Consider the following 24,645-nt stretch of genomic DNA (forward strand, 5'->3'; position numbering starts at 1 on the left):
TGTATATTTTTGACAGAGTCCGGGTGGTATCAACCTTCTCTTTATCACTCGTCACGGTCTGGAAGTGTCTTCCTCAAACTGAGACGCACACATTTGTCATTAGAGATAATTGCAGATTAAACAGAGGGGGGGGGGGAGATCAAATCTTAAACTGCATTACAGCGATGAGGTTATTTGAATCTCCTCGTTCCACTGGATCTCTGAGATCCACGTGACGGCCAAAGTCCATCGTGATGAAGGGGGGAGAAGTGTTTCCATCGTGAGCCACATGACGGCCAATCGGTTCATTTGGAGTCTGAAGGGATCGGGATCGTTACGCTGCAGAACGAGCGGCTTTTTAAAACGCTCACATTTAATTCGATGACTTCATCGTTCGGCGTTAAGGAGCTCGATGGAGGGTTCCACAGCAGGAACGAAGTAAGTATCCTCAACATTGGAGGTAAGTATTACCTTTTTCTGTTACTTACTTAGTTTGATTTGACCTACGTACTTTACTTTCTTTTTACTGCACTACATGTATTCTATACCTCACGTTTCTAGTTAAATTGCAGGTTCTTATTAATAATAATAAATAACAGCAAGAAATACATTCTTATGGATCCCGTGGTAAAATATATTTTAAAAAACCAGAAGTACGCATAGTAAATTATGAAATGGAAAAAGTTAGATGTAAAAAATATATGACATTAAAAAATAAAAACAAGTTATATTTTAACCGAGTAATTGAAAGTCAACAAATTGTGAAAGTTTAGTAGGAAACAAAGCAACAGTAAAACATGTCATTCAAAGAAGTCACACAAAAAATGAACGGCCGTATGTTTATATTATTGAGAAAACCCAAGCGGGCAAAATACCCGTTGATTTATCATCCCGACGGTAACCATGACAACCCGTCACGACAGCGGGTGAGTAAAAGAGCCCGACGCCGTATCGGTCGGAGAGCTGAAGAGATACGAAAAGACAAAACCCCCCCGAGCCACGAGCCGCCGGCCACCGGGGACAGAGACAGAAACACATAAACATCAGCAGCCGAACCTCCAGACATGAAAACATGATTCTTTCCTCTGGCTGGGAGATTTCTTACCTCATCCTCCACCCGCCATAAATAATATTGTTTATATATTTTTCTTTCAAAACGGAGCAAATTCTGAATATGTTGTGCAATGAGAAATACAACTAACTGTTGAATAGAAAAGTGATAATATAACATGCTATGACTCTTTCGACATACTATCCTCAGACTTTTATACATGTCATTAATGGATTGTATAAATCATAGTATAGTATGTCGAAAGAGTCAAAGCACCAGTTATGCGTGTCAAAAAAGTATGTCATATTTCATAGTACTTTATGCCAACAAAAATATTTTCTTTTAATTGATATTTGTAAAGTAAGTCATGCAAAATGTAATAAAACGCCCCGATCTAAATCATTACCGGAGCTCGCTCACACACAACGTTGATTTTTTTTTTACATTTTATTGTGAACCTGGTATATGACAAATCCACTATTTCACATCCATTTAAAAATTCAAGTAAATAGAGAAATGTTCACTTGACAGCGACATCATCATAACACCATCATAACATCATCATAATATTATGACATCATCATAACATCATCATAATATTATGACATCATCATAACACCATCATAACATCATCATAATATGACATCATCATGATATCATGACATCATCATAACACCATTATGACATCATCATAACATTATGACATCATCATGACATCATCATAATAACATATAACAGAGTGGATGTTAAAGAGTAAATGCACATTATGGAAGTAACCGTGTGCTAAAGATGAAACTCATGTCATATTCGGCGGATATAACTAATACAGCAAAATGTTTTTCAAAACAAAGATTTAAACTGTCAGCTTTTGTCCACATTTATGATAAATCACAAATTAAAGTCATTAAAATGTTGCTGTGTACTGCAGAGTAACGTGTCGGATGTACAGTATGAATACCATTCGACACATCAAATAAAATATTTCTTTACAGCCTTCAATAAGTTTGAGTAACGTTAGGGCAGTGGAGAGTTTATCCTCACATATTGAAATAAATTAAAGAAAACACATACAACTACTTACAGGAAAAACTAAACACAAACAACAACAAGAGAGAATTGCCAACCAGGGCTTCACATTCAAATAAATAACATCCAAACGCACATTTGTCTCACGTTCTAAACATTTAAGAAATGTGACGTTCAGAAATGAGGTCTCAAGGTCAGAGAAGGAAAAAAAGAAACACAGCTTTCTGATTATAGATTTAACTTTGAACAGAAAATGTCCCTTTCTGGTAAAAGTCGGTGTGTATTTCACATATTTCTATCAGCTGGTATCACCTGGTAGTTTGAAGGAATCACCAGTTTAGAGTTGTTGTTGTTTCTTGGATAACTTTGTGATCTATTTACAACGGGCCTTACGGAGCCAACAGATGAGCCTCGTGTGGAAATGACTTTGAAACTCCAGATTTAAATATAGGAGTTAAAAAAAAGATGAGAACCAAAACATAAAGGAAGTTACAGAACTTCACTATTGCACTACAATTAAAATATTACGACTTGGTGCTATGCAAAGTTTTACTTAAAGGCAAATGAAAGTAAAAATGTGGCCTTCAGAATAAAAGGCGCGCATTTAAATGACTTCTGGCATGTTAACAACACGTGTCAATACGGTTTTAAAGTTCCTCATAACAGTATAATTCATTCTTAAGCCAAATTAATTAAGAAACAAGTCACAACACATTTACCAGATTTAGTTCAGGAATTGAAGTTGTCATTATCCGGACACAGAAAGACAGAACCGACCCCAAATACCTGATATAAAACTTTTTACTGTGAATTTAAAATTCATATTAGTATGACGCTAAAGGGAATATCTGTATTAATAACTGAAATGCCAGATACAACTAAACTTTGTTTGAAAGATAAAAAAATAAGCTTAACTTTATCAAAAAGTAAAAATTGAAAAAATCCAAATATACCGAAAAAGATCAAAAGTGACTTCTGGTCGATCAAGTTCAAGTGAATTCTGAATCCAAATGAGAAATAAGAAGACAATACAATCATTACTGACAAATTTGCAACTGGGACCAAACTAAAAGTAATAAATACAATGATCATAATCATTTAAAAGAAAAATAATAATAGTTCAATCATCTCATAGCAAATAAATCTCTGACATCTATCAGACAACAAAGGAAAAATAAAATGTGCAAAATGCAGTTTGAAGAACGCTTGGCTGCTTCTCCAAAGGACCGAAGAGCTCAACGCATCGTTGCTCCATGGTAAATATATTAAGGAGGAATATTTTCCCTTGTCAAAGTCTTTACAATCCTCAATATTGTGGAAATGGCTTTATTACCTTTAATGTTGGTAATGTTGAACCTCTCAAAACTCTCAACGACCAGAGAGACTTATTCTGGATAAAAAACATAATCTTTCCAATTTAATAATGAATAAGTTCACGCACGGCCACTTTTATTGAGACCATATTTTACGTTACATTCTCAACGTTCTTTTCTGCGACAAACAAACAGCTTTGAAAAACGTCAACGTCAGTAAAGTTTGGGAGAAATTTCCAAGAAGCATTCCTCGAAGACGTTTACGGACAAAATACCTTGTTTTCATTCTTCAGAGACGTATTAATGATGTCATGAATGGGTTTGTCGCCACACAATTACCAAAAGTTAAAAAGGTAGTTTTGCAAAATTTTAAGATAACAAAAAAAGGCAAATGTATCAGCAGAGGGATAAAACATAGTTTCACATTTGCCCCTGCAGCTAAACTGCAGCTATACTGCCTCAACGTACAGTATCGTCACTTTAAAGTTGTGACAATAGTGTTCACGAAATTCCCAGAAGATGGGAATATTTGTGTCACGCGTTTCCTGAGCGGTGCTCAACACGTGCCCTTAAAGTACCGGGAACCGCCGGGAAAACCCCGGAGCAGCTCGACGGCCTCGCAAAAAAGAGCCCAGACCTGAGAGAGAGAAGAATCGTGTTCCACCTCCTCTCCTCCCATTTCCACATCTCACTCCGTCTGCGCTGTGCGTCGTGTGTGTGATTCCAGAAGGTCATCGAATGACCTTGAACCAAAACACACGACATGGTCCTCCGAGAGCAAACTGCTGGGACACTGGATGAACTCGGAGAAGAATTGTGCTTCACTGAACTCTTCACTATAGAGACCACTTAGCACATTTCCGTATGATTTGATGTTATATTTTGGAGGATAAAAAAAAAAAAAAACTGGCACCCATAACTCTTCATCCTTTGGAAGTGCTCTTCTCCTTGTTGCTCAGAGGAGGAAGACGTCCGGTCCCCGATCACATGCCTGGCTGCCTCTGGTCCTCCAGACTCGGTGTGGAGCCTCACGACAACCAATAAGCCCAGAGGAGCTCTGAAGGGACGCCGGGGGGAGTTCTGAACGTGGACTGACCCGTCGCATCCCGTCCTCCCTTCACCTCCACGTCCTCGGAAAGGAGAAGCAGTCAACCCGAGTCTCTCCCTTTGGACTTCATCTGTGGCTCCTCCAGCTCCTGAGGAGGTGGAGCCCCAGGCGGGTGGGGTCAGAGAGGAGGTGGACAGGTGGATGGATTGGAGTGGCCTGCTGAGGGGCGAGGAAGAGGAGGAGGAGGAGGCCTGTAGGAACCGCCCTGCCCTCTGCCGCCCACGCCTTCAGACCTGCAGACAGACCCCCTGCAGAGGGTCACAGGCGGCGGCGCTTTAGACACGGAACACGACGGCAGCCATGATGGAGGTCCATGAGAGGACGTGGTAAACAACACGAGGACAACAAGGCACGACAACAGGCTGGGAAGTACACACACACACACACGTGTAATAAGGAGCATTTGTTACACACACACACACACACGCTGTGTGTCCAAGTGAACCGTCTTCCTGGCCCACCGGAGCGCTCCGACACGTATTCACAGACGATGTCGTCTCTTTCCTTTTTAGGGCAAAGGAAGTCAAATGTGATCTCAAGAAATCAGAAATATTACCGTCTCGTTAAGATTCAAAATAACAAATCAGGGTTGTGACTTAAATGTCGACGGTTCAGCGAATACAAAGACCGAATGGAAAACATTAACTTTGACTGTCTTTTTCTTCTTCTTTTATTTTTCAGACGAAAGAATTTTCACGAATGACCTAAACTTCAAGAAGTTCCCCAAATTCAACCCCGGTCCGACTCCAGTTGCCCCCCCCACGCTGTCATGACAACGCACACGTCTCACAACTCTACCAGCTGCTTGTAACGACACATGCAGCACACAGTGTGCATCTGACTGTTGTGTTTACATTGATTAGGTTATTTTTTGATCGCCGTGTCATTTATTTATTGCGTGTCATTCGCATAACAAAAAGTTTTAAACCGAATCGCATGAAATTTGGTGGGATGATTGGTTATTATCCGGGGACCATTTGATTAGATTTTGGGATCGATCTGGTCAAAGGTCAAGGTCATGTAAAGGTCAAAATCTTCTTTTTACCATAGCTCGGTCAATTTTTATCCAATTGTCATGCAACTAATGCAAAAATGTTCATAATTCAATGCCCAATCTTGTGATATGCGAAGGTATGCGCTCTACCAAGTGCCCGTTCTAGTTTAAACATGTTAAGGTTTGGCGTTAGACGACATGCGGTACCTCGGTCGCCTTCCCGTGCAGACGGCGCCTCACTCCTGCAGCTCGGTCAGCGCCACGCAGCACGCCGCTCGCTCGTCCTTACTCTGCGCCGGAGCGTCCACCGCCACGCTGCGGCTGCGACCGGTCAGCTTCTTGAGTTCGCTGGCGAAGGAAATTACTTTCTTTTTGTCTTCCCGTACCACCTGGAAGCAGAACAGGAGTCATCACCGATATCCACGAGCAACAGAAAGGCGCGTGTCGTTTTCTCTCGCATTCTTCCGATACTCCTCTTCATCGCTCATGCGCGGTTACTTTTGATTTGGTTTGTGGGTACTTAAGAAATGAATGATTGTTTTGTTGACGCATGCTGTCATCTCCTCTTCCTGAACTCACTCAGAGTTAAAAAGAAAGAAACTAAACTGAAAAACATTATGTAACCTTTATTCAACAAGGCAGTGGAGTTAAACATTCCTGTTGCAGACATTTCAACACTAAAGGCCTCAAGTGTAAAAGGATGAAGTACAAATAAATACGACACACATTTATAAATATGAGAACAAGTGAGACGGATGAAAGTTAACACGGAACATCACAAAAACACAGAACAACAACGCACAAACAACACAAACAAGGGAAGCAGCGACGCCTTAAGAACACAAACATGCGCACAACGCAACGAATGAACGGAGTCCAGACGGGAGCGATGATGTCATGCACCACACAAGACGGAAAGGTGGAAAGTCTCTAGCGCTGAGAGTCGGTCACCGTGTTCAGAGCGACCCGCTCTTTGAGTTTCAGGATGAACTTCCCGGCTCCCCGCCAGCGGCTCTGAGCCTGGTAGACGCACTCGTGGTCCAGGAGCACGCGCTGCAGGGGCTTGGCGGCGGCCGACGCCTTCTTGGAGCCGGTGTCCTTGGTCACTTCCTCCATCAGGACGTAGTCGCACGGGTTGGGATGAGAGAGGATGCTGCAGGAATACTTGGCTTTGGACAAAGTCTGGCCAGACAGACGGAGAGGAGAGAGTGAGGAGCAAACGCAGACGCTTTGAGGTCGGGTCACACACGGGGTCACAGGGGTCACACGGGTCACACGTCCGGCATCATTCACACTCTTCCAGCGGGCGTCAATGAGTTCCTCCCACCTGCTGTATGATGTCCTGAGCGGTGCTGTAGCGCGGGGCCTTGATCACAGTGTGCGGCTGCTCCGGGGAAACTTCATGGATCTGGACAAAGAACATATCGTCCTCTGCTCCTCCTCCTCCTCCTGTCCCTCCTCCTCCTCCTTCTCTACCTCCCACAGCCACCTCCTCCTCTCCCTCCAGCACAGAGTTCTTGTCATTTAGGTTCTGCAGGAGAAGAACCGCACAGTGGAAATCTATTATATGTAGATTTAAACCGGCACCAGAGTCCAGAAACAGTTCGACATGAAGCTGCTGGGCCTAATGGGCCAATGAGTGAGCTGAATATTATTCACTGCATCATTACAAAAGAACCACCACAAGAGGGCGCTCTAGTCTGACAGAACTTGTTGTGGTAGTTTGATTAGTGATGAACAGTCATATCCTATTTTTAAGTCCTTCCACCGATAAGTTGATAAGTTACACTCGGTGAATACCAAGACACACGTTCCTTCATTGCTGAACGGCCCCTCTGCCTCCGCCTGTACCTCTTCTCTTGTTTTGAGGCAGATCCTCCCCACGTGTCCCTCCTCGGAGTTCCAGCTGGAGACCAGCCTCAGCACCTCCTCCTCGGGCGCCAGCGGCCGATGCTGAGAGGAGCGCTTCACCTCGCTGCGCTCCTTCAGCAGAGGAACCGTCTCCTCGCACAGGAAGTACTCCGACGGGTTTCCCGCTGAAGCGACGACCTGCGGAGGCGTGCGGGGACACGACGCGGCGGGTGAAAAACATCCGAAAGCTGGACGAAAGAAGCCGGGAGCGGGACCGCCCGGATGCGGCCCTCGTGACCCGAGCGGCGCCCGTCCGCTCCGTCCGCTCACCGTGTCCAGCAGCTGTTTGGCCGTCGTCTGTTCGGTAATCCCGAACACGGCGAAGAGCTCGGGGCCGGGGGCGCCGTACACCGTCACCCGGTGCTGCCGCGCCGCGCGCTCCTCCTCCGAGCTGAACAGCTGCGAGGGGGGGAGGGGCAGGTTATCGGTGGGCGCCGCGTCGGGGCCTTTGACTCGCGGAGCTGGAGCGTCGTCTTACCAGCGAGGAGGGCGTGGCGCCCCCCGTGGGAACCTCCTCGATCCTGCGGCTGTAGACGAACAGGCTCGACACTTCCAGATGTTCGTTGTGTTGCGTCCTCAACTGGACGTGTCTGTACCCTGGAACGCACAACGGGAACATGTTGACGACACACAAACTGAACGGGCTAAGAGAAGTTCACCGCAGACACACGTCTGCTTTATGTTCATTCGCGAATATCCCTCAAAGCATTACATCACACATGTGAATAGTCTATTATAAATGATATTGTCTGCTCTATTTCTGAATTGAATCAAACTGAGCACATGCAGAATGTATGAATTAGTTTTTACCTTAAAAAAAAGTATTTTAATTATAGATATACTGCAGATAAATTATTATTTATACACGCCTTTATATTTACAGATGCTCTTTCAGACATCCTATGTGTGTCAATTCTTTAATAGGAATAACCTCTTGGGATGTACCATCCTATGGGGGGGGGGGTGGTCCTCTACAACAATTACACAACACAAGCATATTTCACAGAATCACTTCATTCATTTCAAATCATTTTTAAATTTTTTTTTTTTTACATTTTTTGTGATCTTGTCCTTTAATGCAGCTCTTTTGGTTCCCCCTTTAGCTTCTCTTTTTTTTATTTTTTTTTTTTTTTTTTATATATTATTTTTTTTATTTTTTTTTTTCTTTTTTTTTGATTTTTGCCTTGACTCTCTGGAGAGCACTTTGTAAACATTGTTTTTAAAGGTGCTATATAAATAAATAAAGTTATTATTTAACCCTCCGGTTACCTTCAAATGTACCAACATCTTTTACCCTGTTTGACTCCAGCAATTAAAACCTCCAGAAAATTATTAGAATTAAATTGTTTCCCAAGTTTAAGTGTCAGGTACTTTATGTTTGTTTATTTGTTGACTACCTAAACAGCCCTTTAAATAAATACAAAAGTTTATATTTCTTATATGTTTTACACAGTGAAAAACAGCCTGGGGTCAAATTGTACAGGACATTGAAAACATATCATGTGAATTTTATGTTTTCCCAGTTGTCCCCAATAAATTAGGAAAAGTCAAGAAATATGAAGCAAAAAAAAAATGTCAATTTTTTTAGAGACGTCAAACATTGAATGGGGTCAAATTGACCCCAAAGGTAATAGGAGGGTTTACAAAAGATAAAGAAAAAATAAAGACACCAAATATGACCTGAAATGAATAAATCCCCAAACAATGAAAAGACCCGTCCTTTGCCCCGCCCCCCGTGTCGTGCGTGCGGCTCCTACCCGGCTTCAGGGCCCTCAGAGGCAGAGTCCTCTGCGCGGTGGTCTGGGAGCTGTTGTTCTCCACCACGGCGAAGCGCAGGAAGCACATCTCCTCAAAGTGCACGATGAACTGGAAGTGCTCGCTCCACATGGGGTTGAGGGTGTTGCGGTGGATGGGTTTGGTGCGGAAGTGGCAGCTGTCGAGCGGCATGCCCAGAACGTCCACCTCGATGCACGGGCTGCCGGCGCTGTGACTGGGACACACGTTCTGACCGGAGACAATCTACGAGGAAAGAAAAAGACAGAAAGAGTGATGATTAATGGACGTCCGGGAAGTCGCTCTGACCTGCCAACAGAAGTCTCTAGTTCACTTAAACCACACACGTGTGAGCTCATCCCTCTGAGTCAGACTGCTCGTTATGTAACCAGAAGATGCTTTGAGCATTAGAGAAGATCATCTTCACTTCACGACACACTGCAAAGCAAAAGTCCCCACAACAGCAAAAATAATGTCATGAAACTTTGAAGAATACTCATTATAATCTTTTTCCTAATGTTGTTGGATGAATTATTTATTTGTGTACAAAGTTTATTTTCAATACATGAGTGTAAATATGATTTGAGAGATGTTTGCAAGTTCACGGTACAAAAGGCTAAAAAAGGAATTAAAAGAAGATGTATTTCTGTTGTAGGAGTCAAATTATGGAATAATGTTGAAATAGAAGTAAGAATGGTGAACTCCTTTTTGTTTATTATTTATTAAAAAATCCTTGAGTTATAAATGTAATTAAAAACGGATTAATATGGAAGATGTATGTGGTAGTATATATAAATATATTTTGTTTTTTATCTTGTTTATTGTTGTTTTTTTGTTGTTTTATTTTTTTCTTAATTTTATATTAATTTCCTGATTTATTTTGATTTCAATTTAGGATAGGAATTTATAAGCATTTTTTCAGTCTCTCTCTTTTGTATTTTTTATAGGATAATATTGTATTTGATTTGATTGAATAAAAAAATACAAACAAAATACAAACAAACAATTATTTAGAGAATTCAACTAGGACAGATAAATAGAATCCGTCACACCAGATTTGTGCAGTAAGTGGAGACGGAGGGGAGGGGAGGAACATTTTGTAGACATTCTGCGATGAAGGGATTCTACGAGGTCCCGAGTCGTCTCATGACTGTCGAACAATGAAAGCACGGAGAGATCCCGGAGCAATGAAACTGTCCAAACACACCGTAATGGACCTCATATGAGGAGTTAGGAGTGTCCCGTTATAATAGCTGTGCATTCATTGTAGGGATGCCAATGAAGGATAGAAATTAGGCCAAAGAAAGTTCTCTTATTTAGTTTTTGTGAAAAATAAGAAAATATGCTTTTTTTTTTTAGACAGCCAAAACTATTTGCAAACACTTCCCGATTGATCTCCCGCTCCACATGTTCTCGTTACTCACCGTGAGGGAATAGACGGCGGGGCTCATCTTCTCCACATCCCTCTCCATCGGGCAGAACTGCTGATAGAGTGGGCAGCTGCGGTCCCACAGCACGGCCGGCTTCAGGACGTAGCCACAGCCGCCGTTGGACTCGAACATGGCCGTGTTCAACTGCATGGGCAAATCTGAGGGAGAAGAGATTCTATTGTTAACTAACACTAAACAATCTAGATTTTTGTTTCGTTTTTTCGCTTGGGAGGATCGTCCCATGAAGAAACACGTCATGTTTCAGTGCCCGCGAGTGTCTTCTCCCATACTTTGATTCTTCAAGTGTTGTGTGGAGGATTCAGTAACATCGTCCTCAGCGTGTCAGAGCACACCCGAGGTGGCCTTCAGGTGATGTCACCACATGAAATGCTCCCGACAGCCAGTGTGTGTGTGGTCTGCGTTACCATAGAAACACGGCGGTGCAACATGGCGGCGTGTGTAACGAGGACCTGCTGCCGACGTACACACGAAGAGCCGACTGGTTAACGACAACACACACCGACTCTTAGTTTAGGGTGAAAACTGTTAGAAATATCACATTCCATTGCAGCTACTTAATCTGATTAAAGAAATGGAGATAGAAAAACAAAAAAAAGGAGTGAACTAAAGGAAGAGAAGAAAGGGAGTGAGACAAGGATCAAAAGACAATCAGACAGAGGAGATTGTTCTTTTCGCAATATGAATTTTAGAGAAAAATAACTTCATCTGACAGAGTTCAGACGGCGAACACAGACGTCTGGAAAAGGAAAAGCAGGACAAGTGAGACACAGTCAGCTCGAGAGAAAAGGAAAAAAGATGAAGAGAAAGACGGACAGGGAGAAGATATCGAGCGAGAGCAAAAGAGAAACACGAATTGGAACAGCTTGGGATCAGCAATCCCTGAAAAAGAGCAGAAGAGATCATTTCATCCGTCACTTTTTAAAGATATAACAGAGTCGTCGTATTCCATCTGAAAGGTCCTGCTTTCTGTTCCTCTGGGAAATCGTCTACTTTGGTTCATCCAGAACAAAAGCCTGACAGTCGGTTTCAGAGGTGTGAAGAGGTTTAAAAAGTGCATTATTATGACTCGGGGTTGTTTCTCTTCCATTTAAAAGCAGGAAGATAACTTTATACCTCGAATACAAACAGATTAGCACCACAGCGGCACTTACCGAGAGCATTTTGTAGTTTGGCTTTCTTGAAGAAATTGTACTTTCTTGATTTGAGTTTTTACTCGTGGTTGATGCCCGTACTGAAAACACACCTTTTCCGACTATATCTGGATTAAAACACAGATTTGCACTCCAGTGGCTCTTAAATAGCTCTTACTTATGGTACTTTTGTAATTCGACTATGTTGAGGAAATGTTACTTCCTGTGTTCTTGTTGTTCTTAGTTTGTACTCTAGGTTGAATGCACTTATTGTAAGTCGCTTTGGATGAAATCGTCTGCTAAATGACATGATATGTAAATGAGGAGAATAAACTCCCTCCTCCATCTTCCACCAACTATGTTTTGGGACCAAGTGATATATATGTACACATAAAATGTCCGATTGTCATGTCCCTGTTGAGGCTCCGCCCACTCCTCCTCTCTACATCCATCTGCCTGATGGATGGTGGAGGTCTGGATGGTGGACTACCAACTATTCATACACTCTGTCATATTCATTGTGTTGTTGCTGTGTTTTAATGTGTGTGTAATGATTCCTTCTGGTCACATGACATCTATTTACACCTGTCCATCCTGGAGAGGGATCCTCCTCTGTTCTCTCCTCAAGGGTTCTTCACTTTATTCCCCTGAAGGGTTGTTTGGGAGTTGTTCCTGATCCGATGTGAGGTCAAAGGTCAGGGATGTCTATGTGTACAGATTGTGAAGCACTCTGAGACACATTTATAATTTGTGAAATTGGGCTATACAAATAAACTGAATTGAATTGAATAAAAGACCCAATGAGTAGTGTTGAAGTTGGAAGTGACGGTCCAATCAGAATGCAGCCTCTCTCCTCACCATCAGTCTGGTAGTTCAGGGCCACCAGCTGGATGCCGTGCAGCCAGAAGAGCAGCGGGTTGGGGTTGGTGGAGTCGATCCTGGTGGCTGCCGGGTACGTGCGGAGCAGCTGGCACACGGTGTGCTGGATCAGCTTCTGGGAGTAGCGGCGGCACAGGCGCTTGGCGGCGTTCTCGTTGACGGAGGAGATGTGGTAGCACTTGGGCGTGCGGATGATGGCGCTGAGAGTGGTGGGCGGGGTGAGGACGGGCGACGTCTGCTGCTCCTCCCAGCTCAGCCGCTCGGCGCCGCCTGAGTGGAGGACGGAGAGAGAGCAGAGAGGTGTTTAAAGGCCCCGCGATCCGATTGGCTGTGAGCGTCGTGGTCCCCGATGGAGAGCAACGGCAGCGATATTTTAATTAAAATCTGACGGCAGCGTTTTTAAAGTTCAACTCTTCATGAAAGACATCGGTGGATTTATTTGATTTTTTTAGAGGAACTTTAAGTTTCAAGTGAATGAAGAAGTTTTTGTAGCTCTTATTTTTTGGATATTAGTAGGAAAATTAACAACTTTCCTGGCAACAATAGAAATAGAAAGTTAGTATTCCATGACATTCAGGAGCTGTATCTACTAAAATCCTCTCTAGGCGTGCATATATTCTTTAAAACTGTGACTGATGTGGCGTTTTAAAAGAAATGATCCTAATTTATTTCTTCAAACCTATTGCAGCCTGTATTGTAAGCCTGCTTTGCACTGTGGCGACAGTTCAGCTGCTTGTCCAATCAAAAGCTCCACATTTAGTGTCACTCATTATCAAAATACCCTTGAAAAACCGCTTAAAATGGAACAAAAATGCATTTATATCAATATATCGTCTCTTTCCACATCGAGGCACTCGTCCAAACAGCCCCCCCCGCCCTCCTCATCTCGGCCTGGCGTACCTTTCAAAGGGGTGCGGCTCTGGGTCACGACCTCCCCTGTTGAGCTGCAGCGAGCGGGAGCCGTGCCGAAGATGGACTTCCTGCTCTTCCCTCGGTCCTTCGCTCTGCCAGAGCCGGCCGGAGACAGCGTGGACAGGCCTGCGACCGCACACGCAGGAGGAGGCAGACGGAGCAGACGGAGCAGACGGCTCAATCATGCAACGCAGACGGACCGGAGACGCTCATGACATCACTACCCATCAATCCAGAAATCATTTTCTATAAATGGCGTAACTTTCTAAGTCGGTCCCCCCCCTCCATGACGGCACTCCGAGTGCATTCCTTTGAATGAGCGCAGAGGATTAAAGATTTAAAAGCGATGTAATGTCAGCAAAGTAGGAGCATACATATGTTTTAGCCTTTTAAAAACAAGCTTTTTTTTTTGCAATCTATAAGATTATGTCTGAAATCTGTGGGACGACATGGAGGATGGAGCAGATGCGTACTTCTTCTTTGCAAAGGTCTTGTTTGTCATGGTACTCAGACTAAAATAAGACTTTAAATCAATGCAGCATCTTATACATTTCATACTTTTGATCTTGAGATATTTCATATTTAGTGTCAAATTTCTGCATGCTTTCCAAAGAGATGTTTGAGTGCTTTGTTGAGGATTTAAATGTGATTTAAATGACAATGTTTTAGAAGTCAAGTCCATCTGCAAGCAGCCCAGACTTTGTCCATTTGAACCGGCTATTTTTCTTCTCTTACTCAGATCTCAGGTCCCTGGAAACAGTAAACAAATAACACACCAGTGGAAAAACAGCCACGTTTATAAGGGCAAATGTCATGTTGAGAAAAGAGAAGACAAGCAGAGAAGAGGATCCTTAAGGGAGGAAGAGAGGAGATAAGAGGTTGAAATTTAAGGGACAGAGTATTTGAGATAAACGGCTGCATGGAATGAAGATAGATTCCAGTAAAGAGGGGAAAGAGAACAATGAGCGACGTCTGCCGCCATAAACGGCTGAACGGCATCTTCACGGATTCAAATCAAACACATTGTCATGTTAGGTCAAAATAAACTGTCCCGTGATGAATGAGGGAAGTTACATGTGACCCTCAGTGAAATTTAAACTAACTTTACTCATCAACTAAATCTTTCCTTCGTGATGTAGAACAACTCTGAGGTTTGTCGTGCGGTTCCGACGCTGCAATGAAGTCACAGTATCTTTCCCATGGGGGGGGGGGGGGGGGGTCAAATCTGTGGGTGTCCAGTGTGGGAGAGGAATGGAGCGTGACACCGGGACATTAAATATCTTTGCAATGAAGAAAAACAACTTCAAACACGGGAAAGGTTTGACCTCTGAAATAAAACACGGGATCGGAGTAGAGAGGCACGACCCCGAGAACCAACAGCATGTCAACAGAAAGAGAGGAACGGGTGGAGGAGAGAGCGTGACCGAGAGAAGGAAAAAGAGGAGGAACACTCAGAAATATTTGTAAAAATTAAGAGTAGGAGAAAAAGAAAGGAGTCGTGTTGTGTGTGTGTGTGTGTGTGTGACGAATGGACCGAACGACAAAGTATTCTCTACCGGGAAATTTGACCGCCTGGCAGTAGATGATGAGGTCGGACAGCTCCTGGGCAATCTGCCGACTCTCTTTCTTGTTCTGCGGGAGGTAGAACTCCTCGCCCAGCTCGATGTCAAACACCTACAGGGGGAGGTCCACGACACGGACGACACAGATTAGGTCTGACTTGAAGAGACAGCGACACACGACTGCAGCAGAGATTTAGATCTAAACTCCCGGTTGGTGTTACAGGGTTCTTACACATTTTGAACAATGGATTTCCAGGACTTTTAACCAAATGTCCATGACCAAACTGAAATCTTGGTATAAACATGAACAATTTAGAAAATGTTGCGTATTGAGAGCGTACGCCGGCTTATATTTTGAGCGTCTTTCTTTAAAAAATATATTCATTATTTCAAACTCGGCGTAAATGAACATGTGATTATAACAACATTTCCATGACTTTTCCAAAACTTTGATGATTTAAGTTTTTTCCATGACTTTTCCAGGCCTGGAAATGACCATTTTAAAATTCCATGACTTTTCCAGGACTTTAAACCAAATGTCCATGACGAAACTGAAATCTCGGTATAAACATGAACAATTCAGAAAACTGTGTGTATTGAGAGCGTACGGCGGCTGATATTTTATATATATATTTATTTTTTTAGCGTCTTTCTTAAAAAAATCTAATTTTATTATTTCAAACTCGGCGTAAATGAACATGTGATTATAATAAATTTCCATGACTTTTCCAAAACTTTGATTTAAGTTTTTTTCCATGACTTTTCCAGGCCTGGAAATGACCATTTTAAAATTCCATGACTTTTCCAGGTTTTCCATGACCGTACGAACCCTGTGTTAGTTTTACATCGTCAGCATGAGTTTCTTTTTTTGTTACACCTCTTTCTGGTTCTTCTCTACCTTTCCTTTGCTCTGCGTTGTGCTCTCGGACTTCTTCATCCTCTTCGGTATCTCATCGACAGATGGCTCTTCTTTGTCTGCTGCGCTCTTCCCCTCTGGCTTGTCGTCCAGGATGTTATCTATTAAACAGATAACACGAGTTATAGTCGCTCCGAGCTGCGAAGGAGCGCTGCGTGGAGCGGAGCGCGTCAGACGGAGCACACACACCCTCCGGAAAACAATTCGTGGGGCGTATTAAGTGTCCAAAAGCAAACAGATGAATATGCAATCCCATTTAAATAGTCCTGATGCTCTTCACCGCGTGGTGTCGTCGTGCTCTGGGTGAAACGGAAACGCATCCTCGTGGTTCCATGTGACAGGTGTAGATACCGGCCAAGCAAGCATCGTACCCCCAGACGTACCTCTCTTCCCCTCGAGGACATACCATCCAATCAAAAATGTGTAAAGCAAACATTTGATCCAAGAAAGTTGAGGCATAAACCAGCCTGACTAAGATCCGGCCTAGATTTAAAATGTATTTGAGGAGCCAAAATTCTGCTTTTGGAGTTTGTGTCCCAGTTGCTTTTGATATACTGTACATTAAATCACCAGCGGGACATATATCAGAAGATGATTTCGCATCTGGGAATCTCACTTCTTGTAATAACACATCCTGACTTTGCATTTTGGGGTTTTTTCTTCGCTGCAGCCGGAGAGCATCGAGAGGCCGCGAGAGCCGAGCTCACAGGTAGCTCTGAGCGCGCGGCTCGCTGTCGACCATCATTTAAAATACAGCTGCAAGCAGCTTCGTTTGAAATAATTACCTTCGCATTGAAAATGCGGAAGGTTACGTTTTGATCGCCGTGTATTTGTATGCGTGCGTGCGTGTTATACGCATAAGTCAAAAAGTATTAAACCGAATCGCATGAAATTTGGTTGGATGATTGGTTATTATCCGGGGACCATTTGATTCGATTTTGGGATCGATCGGGTCAAAGGTCAAGGTCATGAAAATGTTCATAATTCAATGCCCAATCTTGTGATATGCGAAGGTATGCGCTCTACCGAGTGCCCATTCTAGTTCTTCATGGTTTAAACTTCTCTTTGATTTCCCTTTTCAGGTGAAATATAATACATGATCATGTATTTCAAAGATTAGTTCAGCCTGTGAATGAATCGCAGGCGGGGACAGTTGCAGACTATTTATCGGTGGGAGTGGGGGGGGGGGGGGGGGGGGGGGCGGTTAGCGGCTCCTAGCATAGCACATGAACGGACTACCGAGCAAACGCACACAAAGACCCGTCCTTTGTTGATGCTCCAAGCGACGTCTAGTCGCTGTAAACAAGGAGTTGTTCCCGGTGCTCTCATTCCTCTGAGACTTTGATTTCAGCCCAAAAAACAGAAAGGATAAAAAAATAAAAAATAATCAGCGTGCAAGTGCAGAAGCCTTTTATCACAGGGAACTTGTTTAATTCCTGACATTTGGAATCTCCTCCTTTGAAAAGGAGTTGACCCTCCCCGCACGTCAGCCCGCAGACAGGAGCCAGAGGAGTGAGTCGGGCCGGGCCGCTAAACCCGGAGACGGCGGCGCTTTAGCGGGAGAAGAAACCCGGAGGGTCAAATGGAGCCAGTCAAGGGCGGAGTGGAGTTTATTTAGTCAGGGTGCCTGGCTAGTTATCTGATTAATAGTTCATATTTCAGTGAGAGGGGAACATTTTTTATTAAAATGACACCCCTCGATGAGGGTTGAAATTGTTTTGAAGGGTCTTTGACCGGGAAGTTCTTCGGACACGGACGAGCAGAAGGGAGGGTTTGGGTTTTGGGAGAGGGCTGGGACTCGACCGGGCCAGGGTAGTTCCCCCACGTCTGTCGTTTAGTGCGGGGGCAGCACAGGGCCTGAGAAACCAGATGGCTTTGTTGTGTTTTCCTGATGAGCCTGCCCAGCTACTGGCGAGGTCACAGACAAATACAGTGACACAGAGGAATGGAGGGAGGGAAGTTGTGTGTTTGTGTGAGAAAAAAGACATTATTTTAACAATGCCTGAAGGAATCAAAAAGAGTTTTTTCTCTTTTCCAAAACGACATCATATGTCATTCATAAGACATATATTTCAAGGACGGAGACTATGTGGTCACATCCTGCCTGGACTCGACTGCAGTTACCGGGCAGCTTTTTCTTAATAATTCCTAAAAGTTGTGGCGGGTACACTGGAGCTTCTGTCTTAAAGCAGAACGTTAAAGAACATAATTAAAACAGGCCAAAGACACAGACAAGACACAAGCTCACATCACAACTCGGTTTAGTTTTTAGTTTTCCTTTACAATGTCCAGGTGACTCTAAGCTCTCTGTTCACAGTGACATCATTTGGTTTAGAATAAAAGTCATTTTGCTGGTGGACACATAGAAGAAGAAAATGTGGCATCATAACAAACACTCAAAGAGCATTAGAAATGGGGGCAATAACAAAGTGGTGGTCTGTGCTGGGGTGCCACATGGTGGTCCTCACTGTATTAGTTACATTAGAGAACTAGAACGGGCACTCGGTAGAGCGCATACCTTCGCATATCACAAGATTGGGCATTGAATTATGAACATTTTGGCATTAGTTGCATGCCAATTGGATACAAATTGACAATTGAAATTGACAATATGGTAAAAAGAAGATTTTGACCTTTTCATGACCTTGACCTTTGACCCAATTGATCCCAAAATCTAATCAAATGGTCCCCGGATAATAACCAATCATCCCACAAAATGTCATGCGATTCGGTTTAATACTTTTTGTGTTATGCGAGTAACACGCATACAAATAAATAAATACACGGCGATCAAAACATAACCTTCCGCATTTTCAATGCGAAGGTAATAAGAGAGGACGTATTGGTCATTTTAAGCTCTTGGCCTTAGCAAATTAATTATCTCTGAAAACAGTCAAAAAAACTTTCGGGTTATGTTGTAATATCAAATGGATTGGATTAAATAATTGAAAGTATTTCCTAGGTTCCAGATACTTTATCCTATAAAACTGTTAAAATGTGAACGGCTGCTCTCTTTGCCCAATGGACAGCAGACACAAAAAGCAGAAAGCTAGCAGCTGTTACGGAGAGGCACAAACAGAAACCGGTGTCTCGTGCACCTCTGCTCCTGAACCAGTGTTTCCTCTGCACGCTGCTGCAGGTTGACGACCACAGCGACGACCTTGGCAACAATATCTCAATTTACTCATGAAACTCAATTTGCAGGGGCCCAAAAATGAAGGTAGAATTTTAGGAATTCATTTGAATGAATCAGCCGGACTGAACAGCCACCGCTGCAGAACAGAAATAGATTGAAACACTGGAAGTGAGAGAGGCGCATCCGACCCGTGCATTTACCTTCCAGGCCATACGAGGCAGTAGAGGCTGAGAGGACGTCGGCTAAGTGGAAAACGGGCAAAATAAAATAGGAAAGGAAGGAAGTGAGAATAGGGAACCAACGTAAACTGAGACACAAGTGTTGAAAACCAATAGAGACGGAATAAAGGTGTGAACAGAAACTGATTCAGGTGCAATAAAATAAGAATCTCCAGAGAATGAAATCGGTAATTTAGCCTCAGATCAAAGAAAATGTGGTTACGTGTTTTTTGCCTAGTTTTTGTGTTTTTTTTTGCGTTTTCAAGAGATTGAAAACCCCATTGCGGTTCTCCTTACCATCTGATAGAGACTCATAGTCATAGTCGTATTCGTCTTCCTCCTCCTCTTCTTCCTCATTTGTGTGGTTGGCAGGTGAAGTAACCCCAGGTGACCAATTGCTAGCCTGGGCCTGCATGTGGGCCAGCTGGTGAGCCTGTGAAAGAGTTAAAATACGATATAATAAAAATAAGAGTTGCAAAGTGAGAGGAAAAAATGTGCGAGGGAAGAACCAATAGTTACAAAAATATACCTCCATCAGAGATGATATGTACATCTCCTCATTAAGCTCTATATAATCTATAGTGTGTACATACTGCAGCACATTATGTGTGCTCAAACTGAGTGAAAACGGTGAGCTGAGTTATACATCTGAGCATATTTGCATCTATTATTTATGAGACGGCACTCTAATCAACCGTGCTAAACACTGAAGTCCACCTCCTGAAGATAAATTATGTATTCGTGTGCATGTGGACGGGAAGTCTCGCTGCGGACCTTCTGTTTGAGGACGTCCACCGACGCCTGGTGCGCTTTGAGCTTCTTGTTCTTGAGGAGGATCTTCCCCCGCAGCTGCAGCGGCGACGGCAGGTGAGGGTCATCGCTGAAGTCGCTCTCCAAAAGGAAGCGCGTCACGAGGCGTTCCCCGAACACCGTCTGATGAATAGATATTTAAAAAAACGTGAGACAGATGTCAATAGATGGGGACACAAAACATTGCAAATGAACGAGTCGTCCGCGGTGACGACGGCCGGCCGGAGGCACGGAGCCGTCTCGACATTAAAATACTTTTGTTTTCATCGGAATCGTCCGTCTCTAGGGAGGAAAGGACGCTGGGAAGTTTTATTAGATGAAAGCACGATGATATTCCATGATGTGTCTGTCGTGCAAAGAGAGGACTGGCCTCGAGTATACAACTTTTTTTTTAAATAAGAAAAGAGGGACAGTTGTCGCCTGTAGCTAAAACTTTCAAGGCCACATCAAATTCAAGGGAATTATTTATAAAACAATTCTTGAGAGTTATAAATGTGATTAAAAACATATTTATATGGAAGATGTATGTGGTAGTATATATAAATATATTTTGTTTGTTGTTTTTTCTTTATTTTATATTAATTTTCTGATTTATTTTGATTTTAATTTAGGATAGGAATTTATAAGCATTTTTTGCTTCTACCTTTACCTTTTCAGTCTTTCTCTTTTGTATATTATATAGAATAATATTGTATTGTATTTGATTTGATTTACTGAATAAAATACACAAACAAACAAACAAAACAAAATGCTTAAAACAGTAAAACTGAGGGATGTGTAATTTGAGTAAAACTGAATCTGGACATTCTGTATACACACACACACCAAGGACCCAGACACTAGTCATGAGGACCGTCCCATCTTCTTCAGAGTCTACATTCTAGATACCGAGGCTGCCGTACCTTGAAGATTTCCGCCATCTTGCGTTGCTGAGGAAGGGAGCAGTGGTTCTCGATGGACAGGATGACCGGCATGTCCGAATTGACAAATGCCGACCGGCTGACTGCCTCCACCACATCCTGGAGGATCATGGGAGGGATGTCACTCGGACACACCACTCAAAGTCAAATATGAGGCAATGAAAAACAACACTGAGAAGAGATTGACTAAAACAGCTCTTAGAATTAAATACTCTGTTGTGGATATTTTTGCCTAAGAGCTATGAACCAGTCAGTGATTTGTATTTTTTAATGCATGTCTCACCTTGAAGGCTATTTTAGTGGTCAGTGTGTGTCCATGATAAATGACCGGCATGCCATCATCTCCATCCCAACAGTCCAACTCAACACTCCGGCAGCCTTGCAGCAACACCTGGGAAAAAAAACACCCAATGATCAGACACAAACATGCAAATAACTAGAATGGGCACTCGGTCGAGCGCATACCTTCGCATATCACAAGATTGTGCATTGAATTATGAACATTTTGGCATAAGTTGCATGCCAATTGGATACAAATTGACTGTGCTCTGGTAAAAAGAAGATTGTGACCGTTTCATGACCTTGACCTTGACCTTTGACCCGATCGATCCCAAAATCTAATCAAATGGTCCCCGGATAATAACCAATCATCCCACCAAATTTCATGCGATTCGGTTTAATACTTTTTGAGTTATGCGAGTAACATACAAATAAATAAATACACGGCGATCAAAACATAACCTTCCTCATTTTCAATGTGAAGGTAATTCTGGGTCCAGACTTTTTATTATGAAATAAGGCTCCAAAAGACTCACTGACCTGACTGTACAGCTCAACAGAGGACTCTCCTTTGAGCTGGTGTCCGGTCAGATAGGTGTTATGAGAAGATTCGATGTAGTAGTAGGACAGAGGGTACTGCAGCTCCTCGGGGTTCATCTGGGACTCCTCATTACGAGAAGCAAAGTTCTCCTTATCCATCAGGAACCTGATATGGAGCGAGGGATAGTGAGACGACAATACAGGATGCTACTGCGCTGATGACAGTAGCAAAAACAAACTTTACCACACACTGTTTTACGACACAGCATGCAATAAAGTTGTTTTTAGATGGGTTCTTATTTCAGTAAATACTGTAATTGTGATCAGTGACATGAGTGTATGATGGTTTTCCCCCCTATACCTCGCAAAGCCTTCAAATGACATCCAACCCATTTGTCTCATGCTCGACGAGGGCTCAAACTTCTGCAAGATAAAAGCAGAAAAACATTTAATACCAGCGTTGATCGGCAGTAACTTCCTCTTCCATATGTCTGAGGTTTCTTTGATACAAGTTCATCCTTTCATTTGGTCGCCACGGGGTAAGTTCTCATCCTTCTCTCTATCTGGACATGAACTAAAGCTCAAGGCCTCCGTCTCCACCGTCTCTCCCTCCGGTTCGTGTTGAAAGTGCCGTCGCTTCCAGACTCTACCTGAATAATGCCGAGGACCTCATCGTAGCTCAGGTGCTCTCTCTGACAGTTGACGAGGAAGTCGTTGAGCTGAGGGATGGCCAATCCCAAGACCCCCAGCGATGCATTTTCCACCCCTGTCCCGTTGGTCACGATGCTGGCCGCCGCGATGGCGTCTGAGATCTGCCTCTGGTTGTCAGACATCTGCTGCCTCGTCCGGATAAACAGGCCCAGGTCAGAACCGTTGCGGGTTAATAAGTCTGGAGGGGAGAGGAAGAGATGAGTCAGAGGGAAATGGAGAAACACGCTTTTGACTGCTCAGATCAGTGGTCCACAAACTAAGGCCCGTGGGCCGGATACGGCCCGCCTCCACATTTGGCCCGGCCCCCTGAACAATACCAGAGACGCGTTATGATTTTTTTGTCAATCTGGCCACGCTAAACTTAGCTAAACTTTTACCTGTTAATATTCAATTCACTTTTTTTCTGTGAAGAACCCAGAGAGGGTTATTTGGTTATTATTTATTTTCTAAATAGTGTTATTTATTTCCTGATTTTTTTTTCTGTGAAGAACCCAGAGAGGGTTATTTGGTTATTATTTATTTCATAAATAGTGTTATTTATTTCCTGATTTTTTTTCTGTGAAGAACCCAGAGAGGGTTATTTGGTTATTATTTATTTCATAAATAGTGTTATTTATTTCCTGACTTTTTTTTCTGTGCAGATCCCGTAAAGGGCCCGCCTCCACATTTGGCCCGGCCCCCTGAACAATACCAGAGACGCATTATGATTTTTTTTTCAGTCTGGCCACGCAAATCCTAGACTAGCCCCTGTCAAATAGAACGGAATAATGGCGAAAAGGTTAGGTAAGAGAATAAATAATGTTATTTATTTCCTGACATTTTTCTGTGAAGATCCCAGAAAGGGTTATTAATATTTGGTTATGTGGCTTTCTGGAAAACAACACATGTTTACATTTAGACACCCCTGCGATCGTCACACTTTTTCTGTTACAAACTGACCCCGCCCCCATCAGAGAAGGGAAAAGATCTGTGGCCCTCACAGGAACAAGTTTGGGGACCCCTGGCTCAGATCATATACCCCATGCATTAGTTCCTTTACCGAGGTCCGGCTGCAGCCCCGAATCCTTGTCGTCGATGCTGAGGTTGGTGTAGAGCGGCGCCGCCTCCGGACTCGAGCGGCTGCAGGGGACGGCGAAGGTGTCGAACAGCTCCTTCAGGTCCTTCCTGCTTCGGATACTGTGGAGGAAACAACACAGCACCAGGTACTCCTGTTTCAGTTCGACACCACAGACACAGATGTGCCGATGTTTTGAGTTGGATCAGCAGACAAAACTGTTTTACAAAAAGCTGCTATGAAGACTAAATGAATGCGCTCTTGACTTGTGACTTTGGGTCAATTTACCCAATTTCAAATACATTCAGTGGCATCTGCATTTCTTTAAAAGGACAAATGAAAAGTCCCATTATAGACTAATAATACATTAAATTTATATATTTCTTTTTAAGGTACTCAAAAACACTTTAGATGTTACATTCATACACAGCTACAGGGAACAAATCAGGGTTAAGTGTCTTGCTCAAGGACACATCGACTCGGGCGGGGATTGAACTGCCAACCCCCTGATAAATATATATATATATATATTATATATATATATATATATATATATATTAACAATATATATTATATATTATATATTTGTAACAATAATGGCCTGCTGAAATATATATATATTTCAGCAGGCCATTATAGATTTCTAATGATTATATAAAACCATAAAAGTGTGTACCTTAGTCTGCTGTTACTACTTTGCACCCAAAATATGAAAACATAAATGTAAAGTTAATCTAGCCCTCCTGTGACCTTCAAATTTACTAACATATTTTACCCTCGGGGTCAATTTGACCCCAGCAATTAAAACCTACAGAAAATTATTTGAATTTATATTGTTTCCCAAGTTTAAGTGTGAGGTACTTTATGTTTGTTTGTTGACTACCTAAATAGCCCTTTAAATATATAAAAAAGTTGATATTTCTTATATGTTTTACACAGTGAAAAACAGCCTGGGGTCAAATTTACAGATTT

The 24,645-nt window shown here is 42.9% G+C and overlaps 1 protein-coding gene across 5 annotated transcripts in view; it reads right to left on the reverse strand.

Annotated features, from left to right (window-relative positions):
- plce1 (phospholipase C, epsilon 1) overlaps window positions 1-24,645 on the reverse strand; it is a 138,660-nt gene that overhangs the window by 43,009 nt on the left and 71,006 nt on the right. For 3 of the 5 annotated variants that reach the window (XM_056430626.1, XM_056430629.1, XM_056430625.1), the window contains 22 exons: window positions 23,659-23,795; window positions 22,559-22,797; window positions 22,270-22,331; window positions 21,909-22,074; window positions 21,373-21,480; window positions 21,072-21,188; window positions 20,134-20,292; window positions 19,657-19,792; window positions 19,342-19,383; window positions 15,988-16,106; window positions 15,084-15,201; window positions 13,516-13,653; window positions 12,595-12,885; window positions 10,580-10,743; window positions 9,140-9,401; window positions 7,861-7,979; window positions 7,653-7,781; window positions 7,323-7,520; window positions 6,799-7,002; window positions 6,423-6,653; window positions 5,679-5,860; window positions 1,383-4,725 (listed from right to left, as the gene is read on the reverse strand). In XM_056430626.1, coding sequence (XP_056286601.1) covers window positions 5,708-5,860; window positions 6,423-6,653; window positions 6,799-7,002; window positions 7,323-7,520; window positions 7,653-7,781; window positions 7,861-7,979; window positions 9,140-9,401; window positions 10,580-10,743; window positions 12,595-12,885; window positions 13,516-13,653; window positions 15,084-15,201; window positions 15,988-16,106; window positions 19,342-19,383; window positions 19,657-19,792; window positions 20,134-20,292; window positions 21,072-21,188; window positions 21,373-21,480; window positions 21,909-22,074; window positions 22,270-22,331; window positions 22,559-22,797; window positions 23,659-23,795 — 3,292 coding nt within the window. In that variant the 3' untranslated portion in view covers window positions 1,383-4,725; window positions 5,679-5,707. Of the gene's footprint in view, window positions 1-1,382; window positions 4,726-5,678; window positions 5,861-6,422; window positions 6,654-6,798; window positions 7,003-7,322; window positions 7,521-7,652; window positions 7,782-7,860; window positions 7,980-9,139; window positions 9,402-10,579; window positions 10,744-12,594; window positions 12,886-13,515; window positions 13,654-15,083; window positions 15,202-15,987; window positions 16,107-19,341; window positions 19,384-19,656; window positions 19,793-20,133; window positions 20,293-21,071; window positions 21,189-21,372; window positions 21,481-21,908; window positions 22,075-22,269; window positions 22,332-22,558; window positions 22,798-23,658; window positions 23,796-24,645 lie in introns of those variants that run through there. The other 2 variants (XM_056430627.1, XM_056430628.1) reach the window with 2 other exon arrangements.

Source organism: Pseudoliparis swirei, chromosome 13 (genome assembly GCF_029220125.1).
Source record: "Pseudoliparis swirei isolate HS2019 ecotype Mariana Trench chromosome 13, NWPU_hadal_v1, whole genome shotgun sequence".
Lineage (NCBI taxonomy): Eukaryota > Metazoa > Chordata > Actinopteri > Perciformes > Liparidae > Pseudoliparis > Pseudoliparis swirei.